Source organism: Falco peregrinus, chromosome 9, assembly GCF_023634155.1.
Source record: "Falco peregrinus isolate bFalPer1 chromosome 9, bFalPer1.pri, whole genome shotgun sequence".
Taxonomy (NCBI): Eukaryota; Metazoa; Chordata; class Aves; order Falconiformes; family Falconidae; genus Falco; species Falco peregrinus.
Genome location: NC_073729.1, coordinates 20,949,397 through 20,968,026, shown reverse-complemented (window position 1 = coordinate 20,968,026; position 18,630 = coordinate 20,949,397). Strand labels below are relative to the sequence as shown.

The 18,630-nt window shown below is 48.9% G+C and overlaps 1 protein-coding gene across 2 annotated transcripts in view; it reads right to left on the bottom strand.

Moving 5' to 3' along the window:
- Positions 1 to 2,014: 2,014 nt before the first annotated feature.
- BAHD1 (bromo adjacent homology domain containing 1) overlaps positions 2,015 to 18,630 on the bottom strand; it is a 40,441-nt gene continuing 23,825 nt past the window's right edge. For both annotated transcript variants that reach the window (XM_055814230.1, XM_013304026.3), the window contains exons 2-7: positions 16,199 to 17,845; positions 12,459 to 12,820; positions 10,329 to 10,488; positions 9,201 to 9,277; positions 6,714 to 6,805; positions 2,015 to 5,311 (exon numbers count right to left, since the gene is read on the bottom strand). In XM_055814230.1, the coding sequence (XP_055670205.1) occupies positions 5,122 to 5,311; positions 6,714 to 6,805; positions 9,201 to 9,277; positions 10,329 to 10,488; positions 12,459 to 12,820; positions 16,199 to 17,828 (2,511 nt within the window). In that variant the 5' untranslated portion in view covers positions 17,829 to 17,845 and the 3' untranslated portion in view covers positions 2,015 to 5,121. The remainder of the gene's footprint in view (positions 5,312 to 6,713; positions 6,806 to 9,200; positions 9,278 to 10,328; positions 10,489 to 12,458; positions 12,821 to 16,198; positions 17,846 to 18,630) is intronic.

Sequence of the window (18,630 nt, the reverse complement as noted above, 5' to 3'; positions counted from 1 at the left end):
AAATCTCTCATTTTGATCCGCTTCTCCAGGTTTGTGCCTAACCCGCCCGCAGTTCCCTGCGAGGAGCTGTGCTGCAACAAGGCTCCCCATTAAGTGCAATGGGTGCAGAGAGCCAAAGGCAGGAATCCTCCAGCAAAACCCCTAACCCACAAAGTCGTCCAACCAGGAATCTGAAGAGGCTGCAATGCCGGCAGGGCTGCGAGGGGACAGCAGCTAAAGCAGTTTGGGAGCAACGATGCCGGCTCCTGCACCATGCCCTGCCCCTCAGAGGGGACAACTTCCAAGTCTCCGGCTCAAGGTGACCCGGGAGCGAAGGATGCTGCGAAACCCAGTTCTGCAACTGCCCCGCGCCATGGGCAGTGCCAGCAGCCCGGGGTCCCAGGTGGGCTAGGGCTGCATCCGTCCCACAAACTACACTTGCCACTCGCTCCCTCCTCTATAATTAGCAGCTAATTCAGCAGCAGTAACAGACATTACTTTTTCTTCCTGCTCGTTTTGTTTCCAAACTCATTCCCTCCCTCCCCAGGCCTGCAAGGGTCCAGCTCCAATTAATACACAGCATTTTTTATAGAAATAGCCAATTCCAAGGGCCAGGCACCCAGCCAAGAACTAAACCATGGCACCTCCCGCCACCTCAGCACCCACCCACGTGCCAGCCCGGTTACGCGAGGGGCACCAAGCCCTTACCAATGCCACCACAGTTTCAGGGTGAATTCCCTGATGCCCCCACAGAGCAGCCTGCAACAGGCCCCCTCCCTGCCCATGCCGAGCATCCCCAGCAGAGCCGCCACAGCCCCAGGAAGCAGCAAACACCATCTCAACAGGGAGTGAAAAAAATAATCATGGAAGTGTAAAGAGGAGCCTTTCCTAGAAGGCAGGAGGCAGCAAGGAATCAGTTAGTGCTGCAGAAAACAGATAAGGCGGTCAGAACACAAAGTTAACTACAGCCAAGGGAGCAAGGCTGGACCAGGCTGTTCCCAGATATGCGGGGAGCTTTAGAGAAGTTGTTTTATCACGGAGAGATGCCCTTGCAGGTGCTGAGCCCCCCCATGTTTACCCAGCAGGGAAACCTTGAAAAAGCCTTTTTGCTCACTGAGCAGCAGCGCAGAGCTTGTGAGACAGCTCCAGGGGAGCAACTACTGGGGACCGCGTGGGAAACTGCTGTGCCACCATCTGGAGACCACGGAAGCTGTTCTCACCGAGGATGAGTGTGTGCAAAAGGATTATGAGTTCTCTTGCACCTCTTGCACGTGCCAGCAGCTTTGGTCTTGCACCCCAAAACCTGCTGCTCACTGTAAGCACCCTGAGCTCAGCACCAGCAGACAGCTCTCACCTGTGTTTGAAAACAGGTATTTCCATCAGGCCATCCAGATCCCATTCCTCACAGAGGTGCTGACTCCACTGCACAATTTCAAGCAGGTTATTTTATTCCTCCTGCTCCCACCTGGGCTCCTCCTATGCGTTTTTGGGATGTCCATGCAGGCTGCATGGCTGTCGGAGCCACCCTCTGTGTGTGTGCAGTGCTTGGTGCTGCAGGGCAAGGAGGCTCTGACAGCAGAAGCTGATAGCAATACCACCAAGCGACCTGCCAGCTGCCTTCCAGTGACTCCAAGCAAGCAGCTTTTCCAAAAACAACATTTCAAAATGCTTCCTTCCCGGGTTCCCAAAGCATGGGCTGATACACCAAGCCTTGCAGAGTCAAGCTTTGCCACCAACACCTTCCCCAGTTGAAGGCAGAGACTTTACTACTCCATTGACAGCAGCAGGCAAGAGCAGATTGGAATCAATCAATCAGTCAAGCCCCCTGCCAATCCCCCTTCCACTTGCTTCATTTTCACTGGAAAACCCAACAGGAGCTCATCTCTGGGCTGCATCCACACCTCTCACCCCCTGACTGCCAGCACCCAAGTCTGCTCCCACATTGGCACCTTCCAAGCTCTAACTCCTGCACTCCAACAGGTCCGAGTGGGAAGTTCCAGCGTGGAAAAGAACAGCGCAGCACTGGTTTTCTAAATCAATACGATTTTTCAAATTTATTTTTTAAGAATTACTTCTAATATATCTTTCTCACAGAAGGAGGGTATAGGGAATGTTCTCATTCCATCTGTAAACACTGAAATACAGATCTGGGAAACCAGGGAAGAGACACAAAAAAGTGCATTTTACAAAATTATCAACTAAAATATATTTTACATGTATTACGTTTCAATTTAAATTCTACCGACTGCATTTTCAGTTTCAAAAAATATTTCCATATCTAATAGATTAAAAAAGCATGAAATATTTTCATTATGGATAAGACATTTCAATTCATTTACATGCTGTCTGCACAACAGCATAAGCAACCACGTGAATCTCAAACAATGTTCTTGGCCTGAAGCAGATTCTAACATGAGAAGAGTCAGGATTTGTCCTCTCCAGACACGGGCCAAAGCCCGTTCCAGACCCAGGATGAGCACAATTTCTCTTCTGCCTGGAGAGGAGCCAGGACAAAGGTGGGAGCAGGGGTGGGGAGGGGGTCAGAAGAAGTTTCAGCGAGTTACTGTGGTTTCCAAGGCTGGGTTTCAAACCCTTCCCTGACTGTGCAGCAATGCTCAGGTTTGCTTGGCAGGTGGGTCCTGAGCACATTGCGCCTGACAGCGCTGCCTGGCATGCCTGCCTCAGCCGGCACAGTCCCTACCAGCCACGCTCTGCATTCAGGGGTTCCCCTCGCCTTCCACACCACGGCCCCAGGGGCTGCTGCTCTGCTCCCCTCTTGTGCAGGAGCAGCTCTGCTTCCCCAGCACCCTCCTGCTTGCTGAGAAGGGGGGCCACTGAACATCCCCTCCCAGCAGCATCAGAGACTGCATCCTCCAAACCCCCTTGCACCCCCGTGGCACTTTCATCCAGGAGCCCGGAAAGCACCCCTGACTCCCATCCTGATGCAGCAGCACCAGCTCGGCAGCTCAACCATGTTGTTACACGAGACCACCAGTGCCCAAGTTAATTGTTAAGGAGAAATCTGAGCAATTACTTTGACACTAACAGTATCTTGAGGTACAAGTGAGATAAGATGCTTCACCTGCAAATGCTTGCTTGCACACCTAGGATCAAAGCTCCTGGAGCTGGGCGTTTTCCCCCGGGCTACGCAGGCAAGAACAGGGTTTTTCCAGCATCCTCTGCAACACTGAGCAGGCATCGTCCACTGACAGCAGGGAGACATGTGCCCTGCTTGCCCACTGTGGCAGGTGCCAGATCTTCTCATCTCCTCTCAAGTCATCGTCTTCTAGACATGTTCCCCTCTTTGGTATGTAAAGCGAATCTCTGGAGAACTCCTGCATTAACAAATTTTCCACGTAACAGATCTGATGCTGTCGGGTTTCCTCTCCAGGCCAGGCAGGCATGCCGCTGTCACAGCGAGCCAATGAGCCCTCTGTCCCCACCATGCCAGCGTCCACGGGGAGTACAGGTAGTGCTATTCCACTATAGGACAATATTAAAGCAGTATGAACACTTCCACCATTTAACAAGAGTTCAGAAGCCCCAAAAGACCAGAAAAATGCAGATCCCTAGTTTCAATGAGCAACTCCAGCCAGCAGGAACATGGGCTGAGATGATGTCGATTCTCCTTCTTTACGTTAGTGCAATCTAGAAGCGGACTCCCAGCTTGGTGTGAGTGACTCAACGGACTGTTATGGTGTCCTTTGGTTTGCTTTAGAATTAACTTGAACAGTTTGCGTTAAGATAAACTAGTGTCTATCTAGGACCTATACATGTAAGGCAAGAGGCAATATCTGTGGGGCTCGGGTTGCATTTGTCGATGCAAACCTTTACCGCTGCTCAGTTCCTTTCAGGAGCCAGAAAGCCACTTTGGTGAGCTTGCTCAGATGCCAGGAGGAGTTTGGAGGGGGGGAGGCTGCAAGGCAGCACTGAGACAGCACTGCTGATGGCTTCAACAGCACGTCCGGGGGGGACAGTCATGTAAAGGGGAGCAGGGGTAAAATTAAAAAAAAAAAAAAGCCTAAAAACACTCAAGAAAAGGGTTTGCTGTTTCACCCTCTAGCTTCTTCACACTGAAGACTGATGCAGTTAAACAAGGACCGTAAACAACGTTACGGGAAAACAAACTGGGAAGAAAGAGTAAACCCACTTCTGTCACTACGGTCTCTAAGCCATGAGAGGAAGAGCAATACTCAGAAGAGAAAATGTGGATCTCGCCAGCGGAGCCCACTTTGTGTGCTCCAAGCTCGAGAGCAACACAGGCCTGCTGGTGCTGTGCTTCACAGGGCACGAGATCCTTCGGGGCAAGGTCAGGGCATCTGCGGCAGAGGCACACCTCTCCGGGACACCGCACTGGGACACAAAGCCTATGATCCTGCTGGCTCCCTCCGCTCTGCAAGGGAGCAGATTTCCAAACCTGGCTGCCAAGCCCCAGTCCAGGCAGTGAATCACAGAACAGCGAGGTGAGGGGAAGAGGAAAATGAGAGAAAATAGGGGTGACCTCTTCCCCTGACAGAGCAAAACCTATTCAAGCACAACACAAGGCCACTCTGCATCCAGGCAGCTTCCAAAGCAATGGCTGCATTCTGAAGAAGCTGTCACCCATGGGGAATCCTCACAGTCTGTCCTGAGGGACAAGAGACTCTCCTGTGCTCTGCCAAGGAACTGTCTCAGACCTCACACTTCACATCAGGGCACGAAAACCACAGAACTGTCACAGCTTGACTCATATAATGCACCAAAGCATCCCTCCTGCACCTTTCCACCATTCCCACCAGCGATGGCTCTGGATTCAGTTTACTGGCTTTTATCCCCTGCAAACCCCTCCCAATATATGCATCTCTAGATACATATATAGATATAGATTTACATATGCAAGTACCTATATCTATATACATATATTTTATACGTATATATTTTCATTTATGCTTTTAATGAAGTGCTGTGCTTTCAACTGCTGCCTTCCTCCACAGGGATCTGCTCCTGCACACACTTTTCAGTCCGAGGGAAGAGCGCTGGGCGCTCTGGTCTGCAGGCAGCACAAGGTAAGTCGTCAGGAGTGCACAGATGTCCCAGACTGCCGGCCTGCCGTCGGCTCTCCGGTGCCGCTCATCCTCACCGCGGTCCGACTCAAGAACGGTGCTACTGCGGGTTTTTCAAGATGCGCCCGTGTCTGAAGTCGTAGACATGACGACAGAGGAAAACCAGCTCAGGGTCAGTGTCCTCGGGCACCTTGCGGTGCAGAGGTGTGGAGTACTCTTCTGAGGGAGGAACCATAATGGTTTTCCTGCCTGGGATCCCTTCAACTCGACGCTTTGCCAAGGCACAAAATCTGCAACGCAATTACATCAGAAGCGTTAGCACAAAGTGGTTTCAGCGCCTGCCGTTTGCGTCAGCCCGCCTCACCAGGAGCCACAACACAGCTGCCCAAGGACACGGGCAGAGGGGAAGGGGAGTGTGGAGGGGAATTAAGCTTTGCTCAAGAGGACACGAAGTAGCTGTCGCTTTCGATCCCAGAAATGGCACAACAGTTTATTTCTGTACTGGTGGACACTGTACAGTACAAGAGGAGATGACTGCAGTTAAACCACCTTGCTTTTACTATTTTAGCCTCGGTTTTGTTTATTATCCCCAGAAAAGGCTAATGCATCAGGCTGTTTAGGCAAACGAAGAATCTGGGGTGCCTTCAGGAAGCATCTCTCAAAGGTGTCCTTGCCCACAACAGCACAAAAAAATTCCTGCCCACAGCTATTCCAGAGGACTGGGCTGTTAGGAAGGAAAGAAGCTGTTTTGATCCAAAGCTTCAGTTTGGTTGTTTTTCAGGTTTTTGTTTTGGGTGGGTTTTTTTCCCCCATTTGTTTGGATTTTATTTTTAGAGTTTTCAAAAGAAAAAGCAAATTTCAGCTTAGAAAGAGTTTGTAAAACAGTTCATTTCTAGAAATTCAAACAGCAGAGCCCTAGGCTAGGAGCAGGAGGACTAAGAAGAGTGCATTAGGGCTTAAACATCCTCTCTGTGGTAAGACCGCACAGTCAACAAGATGCACCCAGCAAAACTGAAGAGTTTTAGAGCACTATTTTGCATTATGGATTTGTGTGTCCATTTAAGCCCCGTTTTCATTCCGCCCTGTGCATCCATCCAAAGGATGGCAGCCTTGAACACGGATGCTTGGAAGCTCTCACTGACAAAGCGTCAATTCCATCAGCAAGAGCTTAACACTAAAAGCCTTAGTCACGACTTCGACTGACACCGCTGCCAGAACACCCTGGATCTGCGAGCACGGACACTAGTGTCTAGCAGCAACCCTGGCAGAAGTGCATCAGCAGGCTTTCTGGCTAGCTATGGCACCTGTGTACCACAGGGGATGGATATATAGGATTATTTCCTGCCTTGCTTACTTTTTAGCTCCAAGTTACAAGTATTCCTGCACTGTGCTCCACTGATGTCCACACACTGTGGTACCAAGGTCATACAAGTACAAACACCTGTGAGCCCCTTAAGGCATACACACATTACACAAACACGTAATGAATCTAGAGTGGAAGCAGCACTCACAGGCTGGAACACTGAGAGTGACTTGTACGTAGAGCGAGTGTAATTCACCCAGCTCCAGCTAGACCAAAGTCTGTAGGGCTGGGACAGTTCTACTGCGTGATGGCTGGAGGTGTAAAGGGTGACAAGAGCTGGAGACAGGGGAAGGTCTCAGGAACAGCAGCAGGTTAAGAGCACCACCTACCTGCAGTACTCTGCAAAGGTCAGCACGTAGCATTTCTCCTCTATGCAGGCAACGCTGTTTTCATCCTGATGCCGGGATGCAAAGATCTCATTCTACAAAAGGAAGGAAGGAGGAGGTCACCCAGCTGGCCAGGAGCCCCAGGGAGGTGCGGCCGGCTCCACACCTTCACCTTAAAGGGGAGTCTATCAAAGCATGCTCACAGCAGGTACTGTTTAGAGTCACTATTTCACATAACCCAGACACCTTCCAGGTGTTTTGGGACCTGTTTAGAATGTGTACCCTGTTATCTGGCAGCACCCGAGCAAAGCATTAGCTCCCGCATCATTTAACACTGCCCAGCACACTCCGTGAGGCCAAGTGTCCAAATCCCACACACACTGCCCAGTATGACAAAAGCACTTCAGCAGCAAGGCTGCCACCAGCTACACCCACCCACCCTCCTTTCCTCCTGGGCAGGACAGACAGCTCGTGGCCGCTGCTGCGAAGTGTCCCAGGAGATGAGCTTTTGCAATGCTGCATTAGAAAAAAAAAAACAAACAGCATTTTGAAGGTGCTATTGTGATGCCTGGGAATGACAACGAGACAGGTAAGAGGGAGGAAGGCAGAGTCCATCGGGGAGGTCCTGCAGAAGCTCAGCAAGAGTAAAAGCCCTAGAAGAGATGCCTTTGCTTCAGCTTATCCAAAAATCTGATTTTGTGCGCAGACTCCACGTGGGAAGACCCTACAGACCACATGCAGAAAACCCAATGAGCAATGCTCCTGCGGGCAGGAGGTGGGAGCACTCCCCACCCACACATTCCTCTGAGCTCCTAGGGATGTTCTACATTCCTTTTCCCTTTCTGTGCTGGAAATCCTTCCAATTCATCTGTTCAGCTAAGAATCAAAACTGAGGCAGAAGAGCACTTTGCTGTCTTTACTACTACCCTTTGACACATAACCAGTCTTCTTAGCCCCTCTCTCTATCAAAGGTAAGGGAATTCCTTCTTTTCCAACCCTTTCCTCATCCCAATTCAATTAAAAAGGCTGGTTTAGCGAGGGAAGTAGCAATAGCCTTTTTTCCCAGGGTCATTTAGGAAACTTGGCTCTGCAGCAGGCAGGATTGGTTAGATATGGGGGAACCCAGTCAGAGCCATTTGAAAGAATTTCAGGTGTGGTTAGATCAGCAAAGATGATCTCTGGGAATAAGGATGCTCTACACAAGTCTGGAAGCATTACCTGCAGGCTTTGTTTCTGCTCACAGCTCCGAGGAAGGAGGCTGGAAGGAAAGACTCATGAAAGGATCCCTGTTTGGGGACACGCTTAAACAGAGAAACTGAAAATGCCACACCTTGCTTCTGCAGGTTGGGGTTTTGGTGTACTTGTTAAATCAAAACTGAGTCATCTTTGGCAAGCCCATCCCAGCTACTCAGCCCAAATCACACTCTCATTTGAAGTCTTGTGTAATTAAGCAGGTGTGCAAAAAACTGGCTTAATTCCTCCTGGCCAGACTCCTGGCACTCACTCTACCCTAAAACACAACTGGATACAATCATACTTCATTTATGGGACAGAAAACTATAAGGTACCACATTTTGGTTTAGAAATTCACCCGTGTCCTGCAAGTCAGGCAGATACAATTCCCCAGCTGCTCCCCAGACCTGCTTTCACCCTCTCCCTCCCCTTTTATTTAAAACAAAAGTAAAGAAAGGGAAAAGGCATCAAGTATTTTGGGTTGAAAACAGCAGTAAATTCTCCATTCCCAGTTGAAAAACAGCTTGTTCTGTCACTCAACACAAGCCCATGCAAAGCAGTGGAAGGCGTGAAGTCATAATGATTCACACGTTTTTCCTTTTAAAAGGCAAACTCTATTATACTGGCACAACATCCTCCAGTCAGTCTTTAATTCTCATCCTAAATCTACACAGGGGAAGGATAATGCATCCGTGTTTCTGCACAAAACAAGCAAGTTTCTGGAGTTTAAGCAGCAGATTAAGGGATTTACGATAAAAAAGTAGCACATAATATAGGTTCTCCAACATCCTGCACGACCACAGCAGCAGCTTTTACATGGAGCTCTGCACTCCTTGGTGATGGAAAGGCAGCTGACCTTGATTCAGTATAAACTCACTCTTCCTTACTCCTAAGGCAGCAGTCACAACTTCTCACTTAATGCACAGGATTTTCTCAGATTAAAGGGAGAAACAAGAAAACGTGACAGAGGTGGCCATGTAAAGAATGCAGCAGCTTCTGTGACAGCCCAGTTTCTACGTGTGCCAATAAACTACAAAAAAAGCCCATCTATAGGACACCACCACTCAAAACATCTAGCAACAGCTGCATCACACCCCACGAGACAGCTCCATTTTACCCAAAACAGAAGCTCAGCTCCTTCAGTTTGAGGCCACCCAGGAAGGCAGGGAGATACCTGGGCTGATCCCCTCCTCCTGCGGCCGTACAGGCACAGCCGGGGCTGCCTGGCCCCACACCATTCCCACCCAGCTGGCTCACCTGGTGCATACTGGGATTGCGGCCTCCCTGAGTGTGCTCTGGTCTGTAATACCACAGGAGGCTCATCATCAGCTCCCCTGCAAGAAAATGTATTAAAATATGTCAAGCCTCAGTTTTCTCATAGTGTTTTCCCCACTCATCACCAGCTTCCTCCTGCTTCATCCCTTTCATTCCCACAGCACTCACGTAGAGGCAGCTGTGCTGTGATAAATATTTCATGCTGAACTAGGTGTCCTTTTGTTACAGCAAGGAACTGTATGAAGTCAGTCACATTGCGATTCCATTACACCTTCACCCCCTCCTACTTGTGTTACACTGTCACAAAGAGGTCAGGCACACACAAAAAAAGATACAAAAATCAAATGTTTCCATCTGAAAAAAAGTATCCATTCAGACCCCAAGCTGAGGAAGATGCTCATCCAAAGCTCCACACTCACTGCATTAACTCCCAGGTTCGTGCCAGTATTGCTGACACAGGATGACATGACCAAGATGGGCCTTACCACACAGTGATCACTTTTTTTACAAGTTTTTCATTTGGGGGGGGGTTCTTCTGTTTTTTCTTTTTTGTTGTTGTTTGGGGGTTTTTTTTGGTTGGTTTTTTTTTTTTTAACTGAAGCAATACCTGTAGCTCACAACATTTGGCACAGCTTCCTTGGCTCAGGGATCGCTGCTCAGAGACAGGACTTAACATCAAAACCACACTACTCCAATCACCACCCCTACTCAGGTCCCATCAAGAGTTTCTGCAGATAAGCCATGCTCCACATCCCAACTCCCAGCCCAGATGCTGGATAGAGCATCTGAGTAAACAGCAGCTCCTGAGATGTCTGTTGCAATGAAATAATAAAGGAGATCGTTGCTAAGATGGGCACTTGGCAGACATTACGTGCTTTCACGACCAGGAAGATTTTGATTACCAGTCCCAGGCTAGTGATTAAAGAGCATTTTGGTTCCTGGAACAATCTGAACGAAAGCCATGGAGCTAATCTCTTCCTCTTCATCACCCGGTCTGGCAGCAGTGGAGTACCCTAACAAGCCTGCAGCTCTCCTGAGATCCATCACTTCCCCGGTTCCAGCTCACCCTCATCTGTCAAGTGCAGAGGCAATACACTTCTAGCACAGTACCTGTTTTGGGGTCTTCCCACAGTGCCGATATCTTCGCGACATATGGCATAGATTTCTTCCGGGGTCCTGATTTCAAGAGGACGGTATCTCGTACCCGGATAATCTCCCCATCTCTCTCCACAGCCTGATAGCTCTTGCGAACAGCCGGCTCTGGCTCATTCTATACCATTGAAACACACAAAAAATAAAGCAACCTCAGCGTACATGCAAAGAGTTAGTTTACTGTTTGCTACCCCAATCCAAAGACTGCTTTGGTCCTGCTAAAACTTAACTAAAAACTTGCCTAAGCCTACTCAGAGCTAAGTGCTTCCACTCCAGCAGATCTCAGAGAGAAGTCATACAGCGTTAAAGACCCCTCATGGCATCTCTGTTCTCACCAGACTGTGTTACCACAACAAAGATCAGGTCAAACAAATTACTTGTTCTATGGGTAGGGCACTCATAGGTAAAGAAAGTTCACCCAGGAATAGCATCCAAGTGCTCACAGGTCACACAGCCATGGTTCTCAATACAGCAAACCAACTATTTCTCCTACATAATGCTGGCAAGTAAGGAGCAGCTCACCAGCGGGAGAGAAAGTCACACAGAGGCACACATCTCTGAAATTAATACCCTTATTTCAAATTAAAACACAGTTGCTCCTGCAATTCTACATGCAAAAAACAACCTTCAGAAAACTCACCATTTCACCTGCCTACCTGTCAGTGTACATTTTCTTCCTATCCAAAGGCACGGAAAACCAGGCCTATTTTGAATGCTACACATTTCTCCGAATCAGACATTGCAGGAAAGCCAATAAAACATGAAATATTTCACATGAACAGGGCAGCAAGTGGCAGGGAGGCCGTGGCATAAAGCACTCCTTCACAAGATTGCTAACACTTCCTTCGTACCCTCTAACCTACAAAACTGTCACTTTTTGGACTGCAAACTGAGGGGGTTATTTTATTTCTGCTCTGAAAACTCATTTCAGAATGCCTGAGCAGGATGAGTTTAACCTCCTGCCAGACCACCCAGGCAAAGCCAGAAGCATTATGTGCCAGGCCTTAAGGAGATTAATGGTGCACTGCTCCTTTCAAGGTGTCAGAGTTTGAGTGATGGGTGCAAGAGGCCTGTCCCTGGCTTTCACGGGCTTCACCCCTGCACAGCCCTCGGTACCTGTATGCAGCCTGAAGAGTTGAAGCTACAAAACCTGTCCTGGGTGATGCTCTCAGCAGCTTCAGGTTATGCCACTGCACAGGTCCCCTTGCTGCTGACATTTACCACATGTAGTTCCATGCCTTGTCTCACTTTCCCAGACAGCATGTGGGTCCAGATTTCAAGTCCACAGCTCTTATGTTTTAGTAACACAAAAGATATTGCCTCCTTCCTCAAATGAAATGAACTTTACAGTAGTTAATTAAATTTTCTGGCAGGAACTTCCCACCTTGCAGAAGCCAGTCTCTGCCCTTGAACACAACAAATGGGAAAATACAGACAAAAAAAATCCTTGAAGGAGCAACCGGCCACGCCACCATATAAGCTACAAAAAGGGGGCTATTGGATGCTAGAAAAATTCCATCTGAGAGCCCACATACAGCCCAGCCCCCTGTGCTCCGAGATCCCTGCTAGGCTACAGGCACCATCAGTGAGAGCAGCTACCTTTAGACAACCGCTCCTTATAACGAGGCTGAAATATCCCTTGTTTTCTCAGACAGGTTTGCCCTAACCCAGGAGGAAGAAGCTGGAGGCCAAGCTCTCTGTAGGACAGACTCACACGTGCAACAGGTGCCACCCTTGCAAATGCCCAAGCCAGAAGTATTCATCAGCATGGTGTTTCCACTGATGCTAGCACCGGAATAGCTGGTTTTCCTTCCTTTCCAAACCACCCTTCGTGCTGTGCTAGGTAATACCAGGGCGCACAAGGAAAACAAAGACAACAGCAGCCTGGCCTCCAAGCCCAGCCACAAGGCACTGTTCGCTGCTCTGACCTGCAACCTGTCCAAGAGGTTCCAAACGGCATCTAGTGACCACCTCCAGCCTGAAGCAAGACCCAAAGCGCTCTCAAGCCTTCAGGACCTTAGTCCCCTGAAGATGCACAAACAGGTACAGCCGTACACGTGCAAACCCCAGCATTCCACAGACACCTACCACAACATAGACTGCCTTCTCGCAGGCGGTGCCAACGGGTATCCAGCCATTGGTAGCTCTGCGCCTGCTGATGCGCTGCTGCTTTGGATGGGAGTGACCTCCTACCGCTTTGCTGTCAGAGGCGTGGAGGCAGCCCGTAGTATTTCGGAGACCGGATTTCGAGCCGCTGGGAGGCTTTGAGCTCTGAGGACATTCTCGGGCCATGGTCTGAGGATCAGAGTTGGGGGTCTGCAGATGAGGAACGGGTTCTGCAGCTGGTGGCACGCTGGGTACAGGACATCCTGAGAGCGGGTGGGCAGGTGACGCAGGGTGCCCTGCCACTGGGATTGTGAGGTTCAGCTGGTCCAGAGACTTGCAGCCTTCTGACAGAAGGGAAGAAGAGAGACATGTATCATTTGAAGTGTAAGACATACACACACAATCAGGACCACCCCAAACTACCATCGCTTCCCCCTAGAAATTCCCTTTATCACATTATAGTGGTAAAGACTCTTCATGTTGTAATGTCATTTTGCACCGTCACTGGATTCTAAAAGCAAAAGATATTTCTAAGCCTGTGATGCTCCAATATGTTGCTGCCGATGACACTGCACTACAACAAACCTGCCTGAAAACCCCCAAAGTAATGCCAGCCAGTAATACACATAAGGTTGGCCAGTGTCCAAAGCAGTTCCAGCCTGTCAATATGTATAAAAGAAATAAAAGGCTTATCAAAATGATGGGAAGGATTAAACCACACTAGCAGAAGCCGCCAGCTTATTTCAAAAAGCCAAATTCTAACTAATCAGGGAAAATTGAGAAGATTCTCCAAATTCACTCCAGAAACATGAAACAACACAGAACAAGACTACATGAGATGATGCACACTGCTGCCCTCAGCAAAACCGTGTCCCTAGAGCAAACTCATTAACCACAACAGGTTAGTAAGCCAGCTGACGCCGCCTCTCAAAAGAATCCCAGAACACCTCACACTGCTCTAGCAGTCACAGAACAAGCCCTCAACCCAGGCCAGCGTGTCCATCAGAACAGCAAGTCGGATCCGAATTACCTGCTGTCAGCAGGAAGGGAGCTCCCAGGCCAATATACAACACACCCCTATTTGCTTCATCTGAAAGCGTGCTTTTTGGGGTGAGCAAAAGGGCAGCTTTGGGATTGTAGCTTCAAGAGATGCCTTTGGTCTGGAGCATGTCCTAGCAGATCCGTGGGACTGCACTTCTGCAGAGCTGCTAAAAAAATGTCTACAAGTGAAAAAACATCGAGTCACCAAGCTTCAGCTGAGTAATAGCCGAGATCCCCCTCGCAATAACAGGAAATTATTGCCTCCTGTCTCCCACTTGACCCTCCCTAAGGGGGCTGCAGCAAAGCCGCCGCCGAGCTGCCAGCACCAGGGCTGCCACGGACAGTTGCAGATTTTGCTGACCCCGAGCAGCAAATGCCGCAGCAGCTCCCTCAGCGAGCCAAGACGCCAGGATGCGAGTTCAGGTATCCTGCCTGGCCTTGGCAGGCACAGGGACCCACAGAGCAGTGAATCACCTCTTGAGCATTTTGCTTACAAACGCAGTTTTCAAGCTTGAACTAAATGCAGGACGAAGCTTCACAAAAATATCTACTGAACTCCAGGAAAAGCAGTGCAGAGCTGGCCTTGCTGGCACCCCAGGACTCCTTCCTTGCTTGCAGACACTCCCAAGCCCTGCTAAAGCATCTCTCACAGCCTGTCCCATCCCATCGCCACCACGCTGCTTCCAAACTGTGTGCTGAAAAACATCCGTAGAATGGGGAAAGGAATGCCTTGCTCCTGCATATGGCAAACCGTAGCCACCCAATATTACAGCCTGATCCCTTGATTTGTACCAAACAGACATCGATATTTCCATATGAACATCCTGAATGCACCAAATACAACAGATATAACACAAGGCATGTGACACATCAAGCTGGATCCCCTCATACCAGTACTCTTGGATGGGAGCCTGTTGCTTGCAGCCAAAGTACTCCTCTAATTCACTAAAATAACCCACTCCAGGGAAGGGTGAGATTTCAGAGGCGCACACAGATACAAAAATCAACTCCTGCGCATAATTCCCTGTTAATATTGTAGAGACTGCCTCATACACTTCAATCCACAAAACAAAGTCTAAATTATTCCGGTGTTGTAGGCTTTTAAATCAACATTGCTCCCAGGAAGGCAATCACACCAAGGAAGATCTCAGCAGCAGGGTGACACCGTGAGTAAACACATGCCCCTGGAACCACCGCTGCCCCCGCCAGCACTGTGAGGGAGCACCAGCTTCGCAGGGAGGGCTGAACTCTGAAAAATGCTGTCTGTACTGCCTGCACCCTTCTGGTTGCACGAAGTCAGAGGCACCAGCATGCAAAATTTCAGGACCAAAGCAAACTGACATGACTTCAGGGCACTACGCAGAAAACTGTTAGACAAGAACACGTCGCTGAGCTAGCTGTCTTGCAAGCATCCAACTTTAAAGAGCACTGAAGCCGCTAGCGAACACTGTCTGGCTGCTACCGTAAGAAGCAGCACCACAACAGCGGGGATATTTAGGGAAAACTGAAATTATTCTTCAACCAAAACCTCCCGAGTTTCAGCAGCTTCCTACAACGGCAGATGACAAAGCCTCGTTCAAAACATGCGCTGAACCAAAACTTCACCCACCTACCTGAAAATGTGTTTTCAGAGGGTAAGTCATGCCTCCTTTTGCCTCAAACACACAGTTAACTGAAAGGCTGATGTTTACACTCCCAACAGCTGAAGCAGCAGCCTCGTTTATAGACTGTTTGCAGGCGGCAGCACTGCCTAGCTTGATGGCTTTAATACAGAGTACTGGTGTCTGATAACCCCCACGCAACAATCCAGTTTTAAATATTTCAAAAGATATTTTTCAATAGCAAAGGCAAAGCTCTGAGATAAAGCACATCAGAGGACAAAGTCTGAAAAAACAGACAGAGGACATAAGACAGCCAGTCAAATAACTACCTTGCCTCTTACACCGTCATCACCTGTTCTCATTTCAATGCCTCATTTTCAGACATTATTTAAGAGCCAAGATGGGATGGCTACTCACCAAACTAACAGTGTACCCAGCACTTATATCACCACAGTGAAATTCAAGCATCTGTCCAAACACTAGACTCAAACTGAACTGCTACACAGCCTTGCCAGATCCAATCTATAAAAATCTTAAAAGACTGCATCCCCCATACAGCTTGCACCAGGGAGAGTCTAATGACCGAGGCAATGCCTGCTTCATCACACTGCTCCGCAAGGATGCTTCTGTCCCGAGAACAAGCTTTTGGGAACGGAGGAGTAACTCAGCCCGATGTGCTTTAGACCCTCCGCTCAGAACGGCACAGCAGGATGGCGAGAAGCCTTGCAGAGCATGTAGGAACTAAAAGCCACTCATTTTACACAGATCAAAGCTAAGTGGTTAGCTCCAGCATGACAAGTCATGAGTCACCTTCTCACTGCCCAAATCCTTTCACCGATTCTATGCTTTCCACACCAATAAAGACCTTTCAGTGGGAAAAACCCTCAGGGCTAAAAATGGGGGAAGGGGAGCTGAAACGCAGATTCTTTCTGAGCTGCAGTTTCACTGCCAAAGCTGAGAAGCACCACCGCAGAGGGAGCTTGCCTCCTGGCAACGAGATACCTTCCTTAGCCGCCGTGCTGAACCAGCCCTCTTCTCCTAGGAACGCCAAACGAGATTTGCTCGCACTTTGCACCTTACCTGCTGCAAAAGGCATTTTGTAGGGGTAGCTGTTCCGTCCTGCATGCACACTGCTAATCCTGCCCTCTGGCACGTGCACAACTCCACAGACGCTGTAACTGTTAATCGCCGTTCCTTCTCCACAACAGTACGGAGAGTTACACCAGTGGAGTGGCTGGAAATGAGCACCTGATGGCAAAGAACTGGGCGATACCAAGAGCCCCTCGCAGGTAGCAGATTGCGAAAGCTCGTCCTTGGGGTAAATGGAGCAGTGAGAGTAGCCACTGTATCCACTTTGGCCATAATAAACGTAAAACCCGTTCAATGGAGTCAGATCCGAGGATTCATAGAGACATCCACAATCCGTGTGATTTCCGGGCACAGGCAAGGGAGGGAACTGCTGCACTGGAAAAGAAGGCTGATGAAATTCCTGTTTAGGAGTCGGGGATTTTTCTCCAGGTCTTCCATACTCCGGCTTCATGGAAGCTTGCCCACCCATAAGCAAAGGCAGTCTGTGGTAGAAACCCTCTGTGCTAGCATAAGAGCTAGACAGCGACTCGTAAGGGGCGGGTTCTGTCGTCCCGCAGAGCCTAGAGGAGTCCCGCTGCTCTCCTTTCCCCAAAGCACCCACTCCTCGCCAGCCATGCTGAACGTCCATTTTTAAGCTAGCCATTTCCTTCTTGGATTTGACGCAGTTCTTCCTACTGGCTTTGGCCCATTTGAGAGTAGATTTTGAACAGTGGTTCTCTGACTTGCCCTCTCCATCCGATTTACTCCTCTGCTTCAGGGGCTGGTCTTTTTCATGGGTCAGCTTCAGAAAGGCCACGGCATTCAGGCTGGCCAGTCTCTTTGGGGTGGGATGATAGGAAATGGCACCATCCTCCCTCTTTGCCCCATCATCAAAGACCTCATCCAGTGAATGGTCACAGCTATTGCATTTCTGACTTGGCTCATGCCGGGTTTTTCCTTTACCTGTTTTCACAGCTGTTTTTTCCAGTGCAGGCCAGTTGTCACCAGCTTTGCAATGAAAGCTCTTAACAGTACATTCTCCACCGGCTTTAACAGAGTCCCTCCGAAAACGCCTGCCAGATAATAAGCCATCATCCCGTTCAAAAAGCAGATTGTTCACTGCCTCTGCATTCAGCGAGGCCAGCCTGCGCTTCCTGGGCTCTGAAGGAGCCGTATCAAGGTCTTGCTCTGTCCCTGGATAAGTTATTGTGCACTTTTCCCCAGATGAATCACTCTTCCCTGCTCCCACAGGCTGAACTTGTTCAGAGAACAAAGCAGGTCCCAAACCCTCCATCCAACTGGGAAGGTCCTTTTTTTTGCAGCTCTGGGTCTGTTTCGACAGGGATCCAGCCACATCCTCCAGCCTGGTGAGGAGCACTTTACAGGTCTTTTTGTTCACTGAGGGAAGCAGACGCCTCCGCAGCGGGTACGTCTTTCGTACTTCATGCAAATTCTTAGTTTTGCTTGTCCCCACAAACCCACTTGTACAGTTCGGGGCCTCGGTGGCACCTCCGTCTCTCTGCTCGCCACACTCTGTGTCGGTCCTGTCCATCCTCCTGCTGCTTGTTGGTGATGAAGCTTGACCAGCAGAACCAGCTGGATGTTTCAGAAGGAAAAGTTGTTTCTTCCGGGCATGCGTCATAGGATCAATGTCCAATCCTGAGAATGAACAGAAGAAAACATCTATTAATATCGCTGAGAGGGACCCATCTCCTCACAAAGCACAACTGCCAATTGGGAAATATTTGGGGAAGCTTGTTTCTCTACACAGTAGAGTCTTTTTTTGGGTGATGGCCAGTTAAGCCAATTAAGAGACAGGATGCAATTAGATGTGGTTTAATATTAAGCCATAGAACACGATAGTAATTAAAAGTTAGGCGGTGACAGCAAATGCCACAGCAGCTGGGAAAACCAGGGTACAGCCAGAAAGCTGTTTCACCCAGCTCCCAGTCCAAGTAGCATTGGTGTAACAGGGAACATGTTTCCAACACGTTACAAATTCTCATCAAATCTACTAAAGCTGATCTGAATGCTGGTCCAGGGCGTACAGCAGAAATAAATCAAAGGTATTTGACTGCTTGCATGTTGATACAGGCAGGCTGTTTCATTGTCGTTTTCTGAAACAATTAGAAAAAGAAAAACAAAGTCCACCTACTCACGTGAAAAGTAAACTTGGTCTATTAAGCAGAGATCTGCCAACATTAATAAATTGAATATATGCAAATCCCTGTGCAGGTTAGAACCTGGCTACCCGCTGCTCTCATCGTTCCCTCCAGTTGCATTTTATAAAAAACTGTGGACACCAAACCACCAAATCATCACACTCAGCAGAGAGGCCCTAAAAATACATTTATGGGAGGATAAAGAATGACTCAGCTGCATGTCATTCCTGACTTTTCATCTAGATGCTATGTCAAGTCACTGTTCAAAACCAACACAAATTA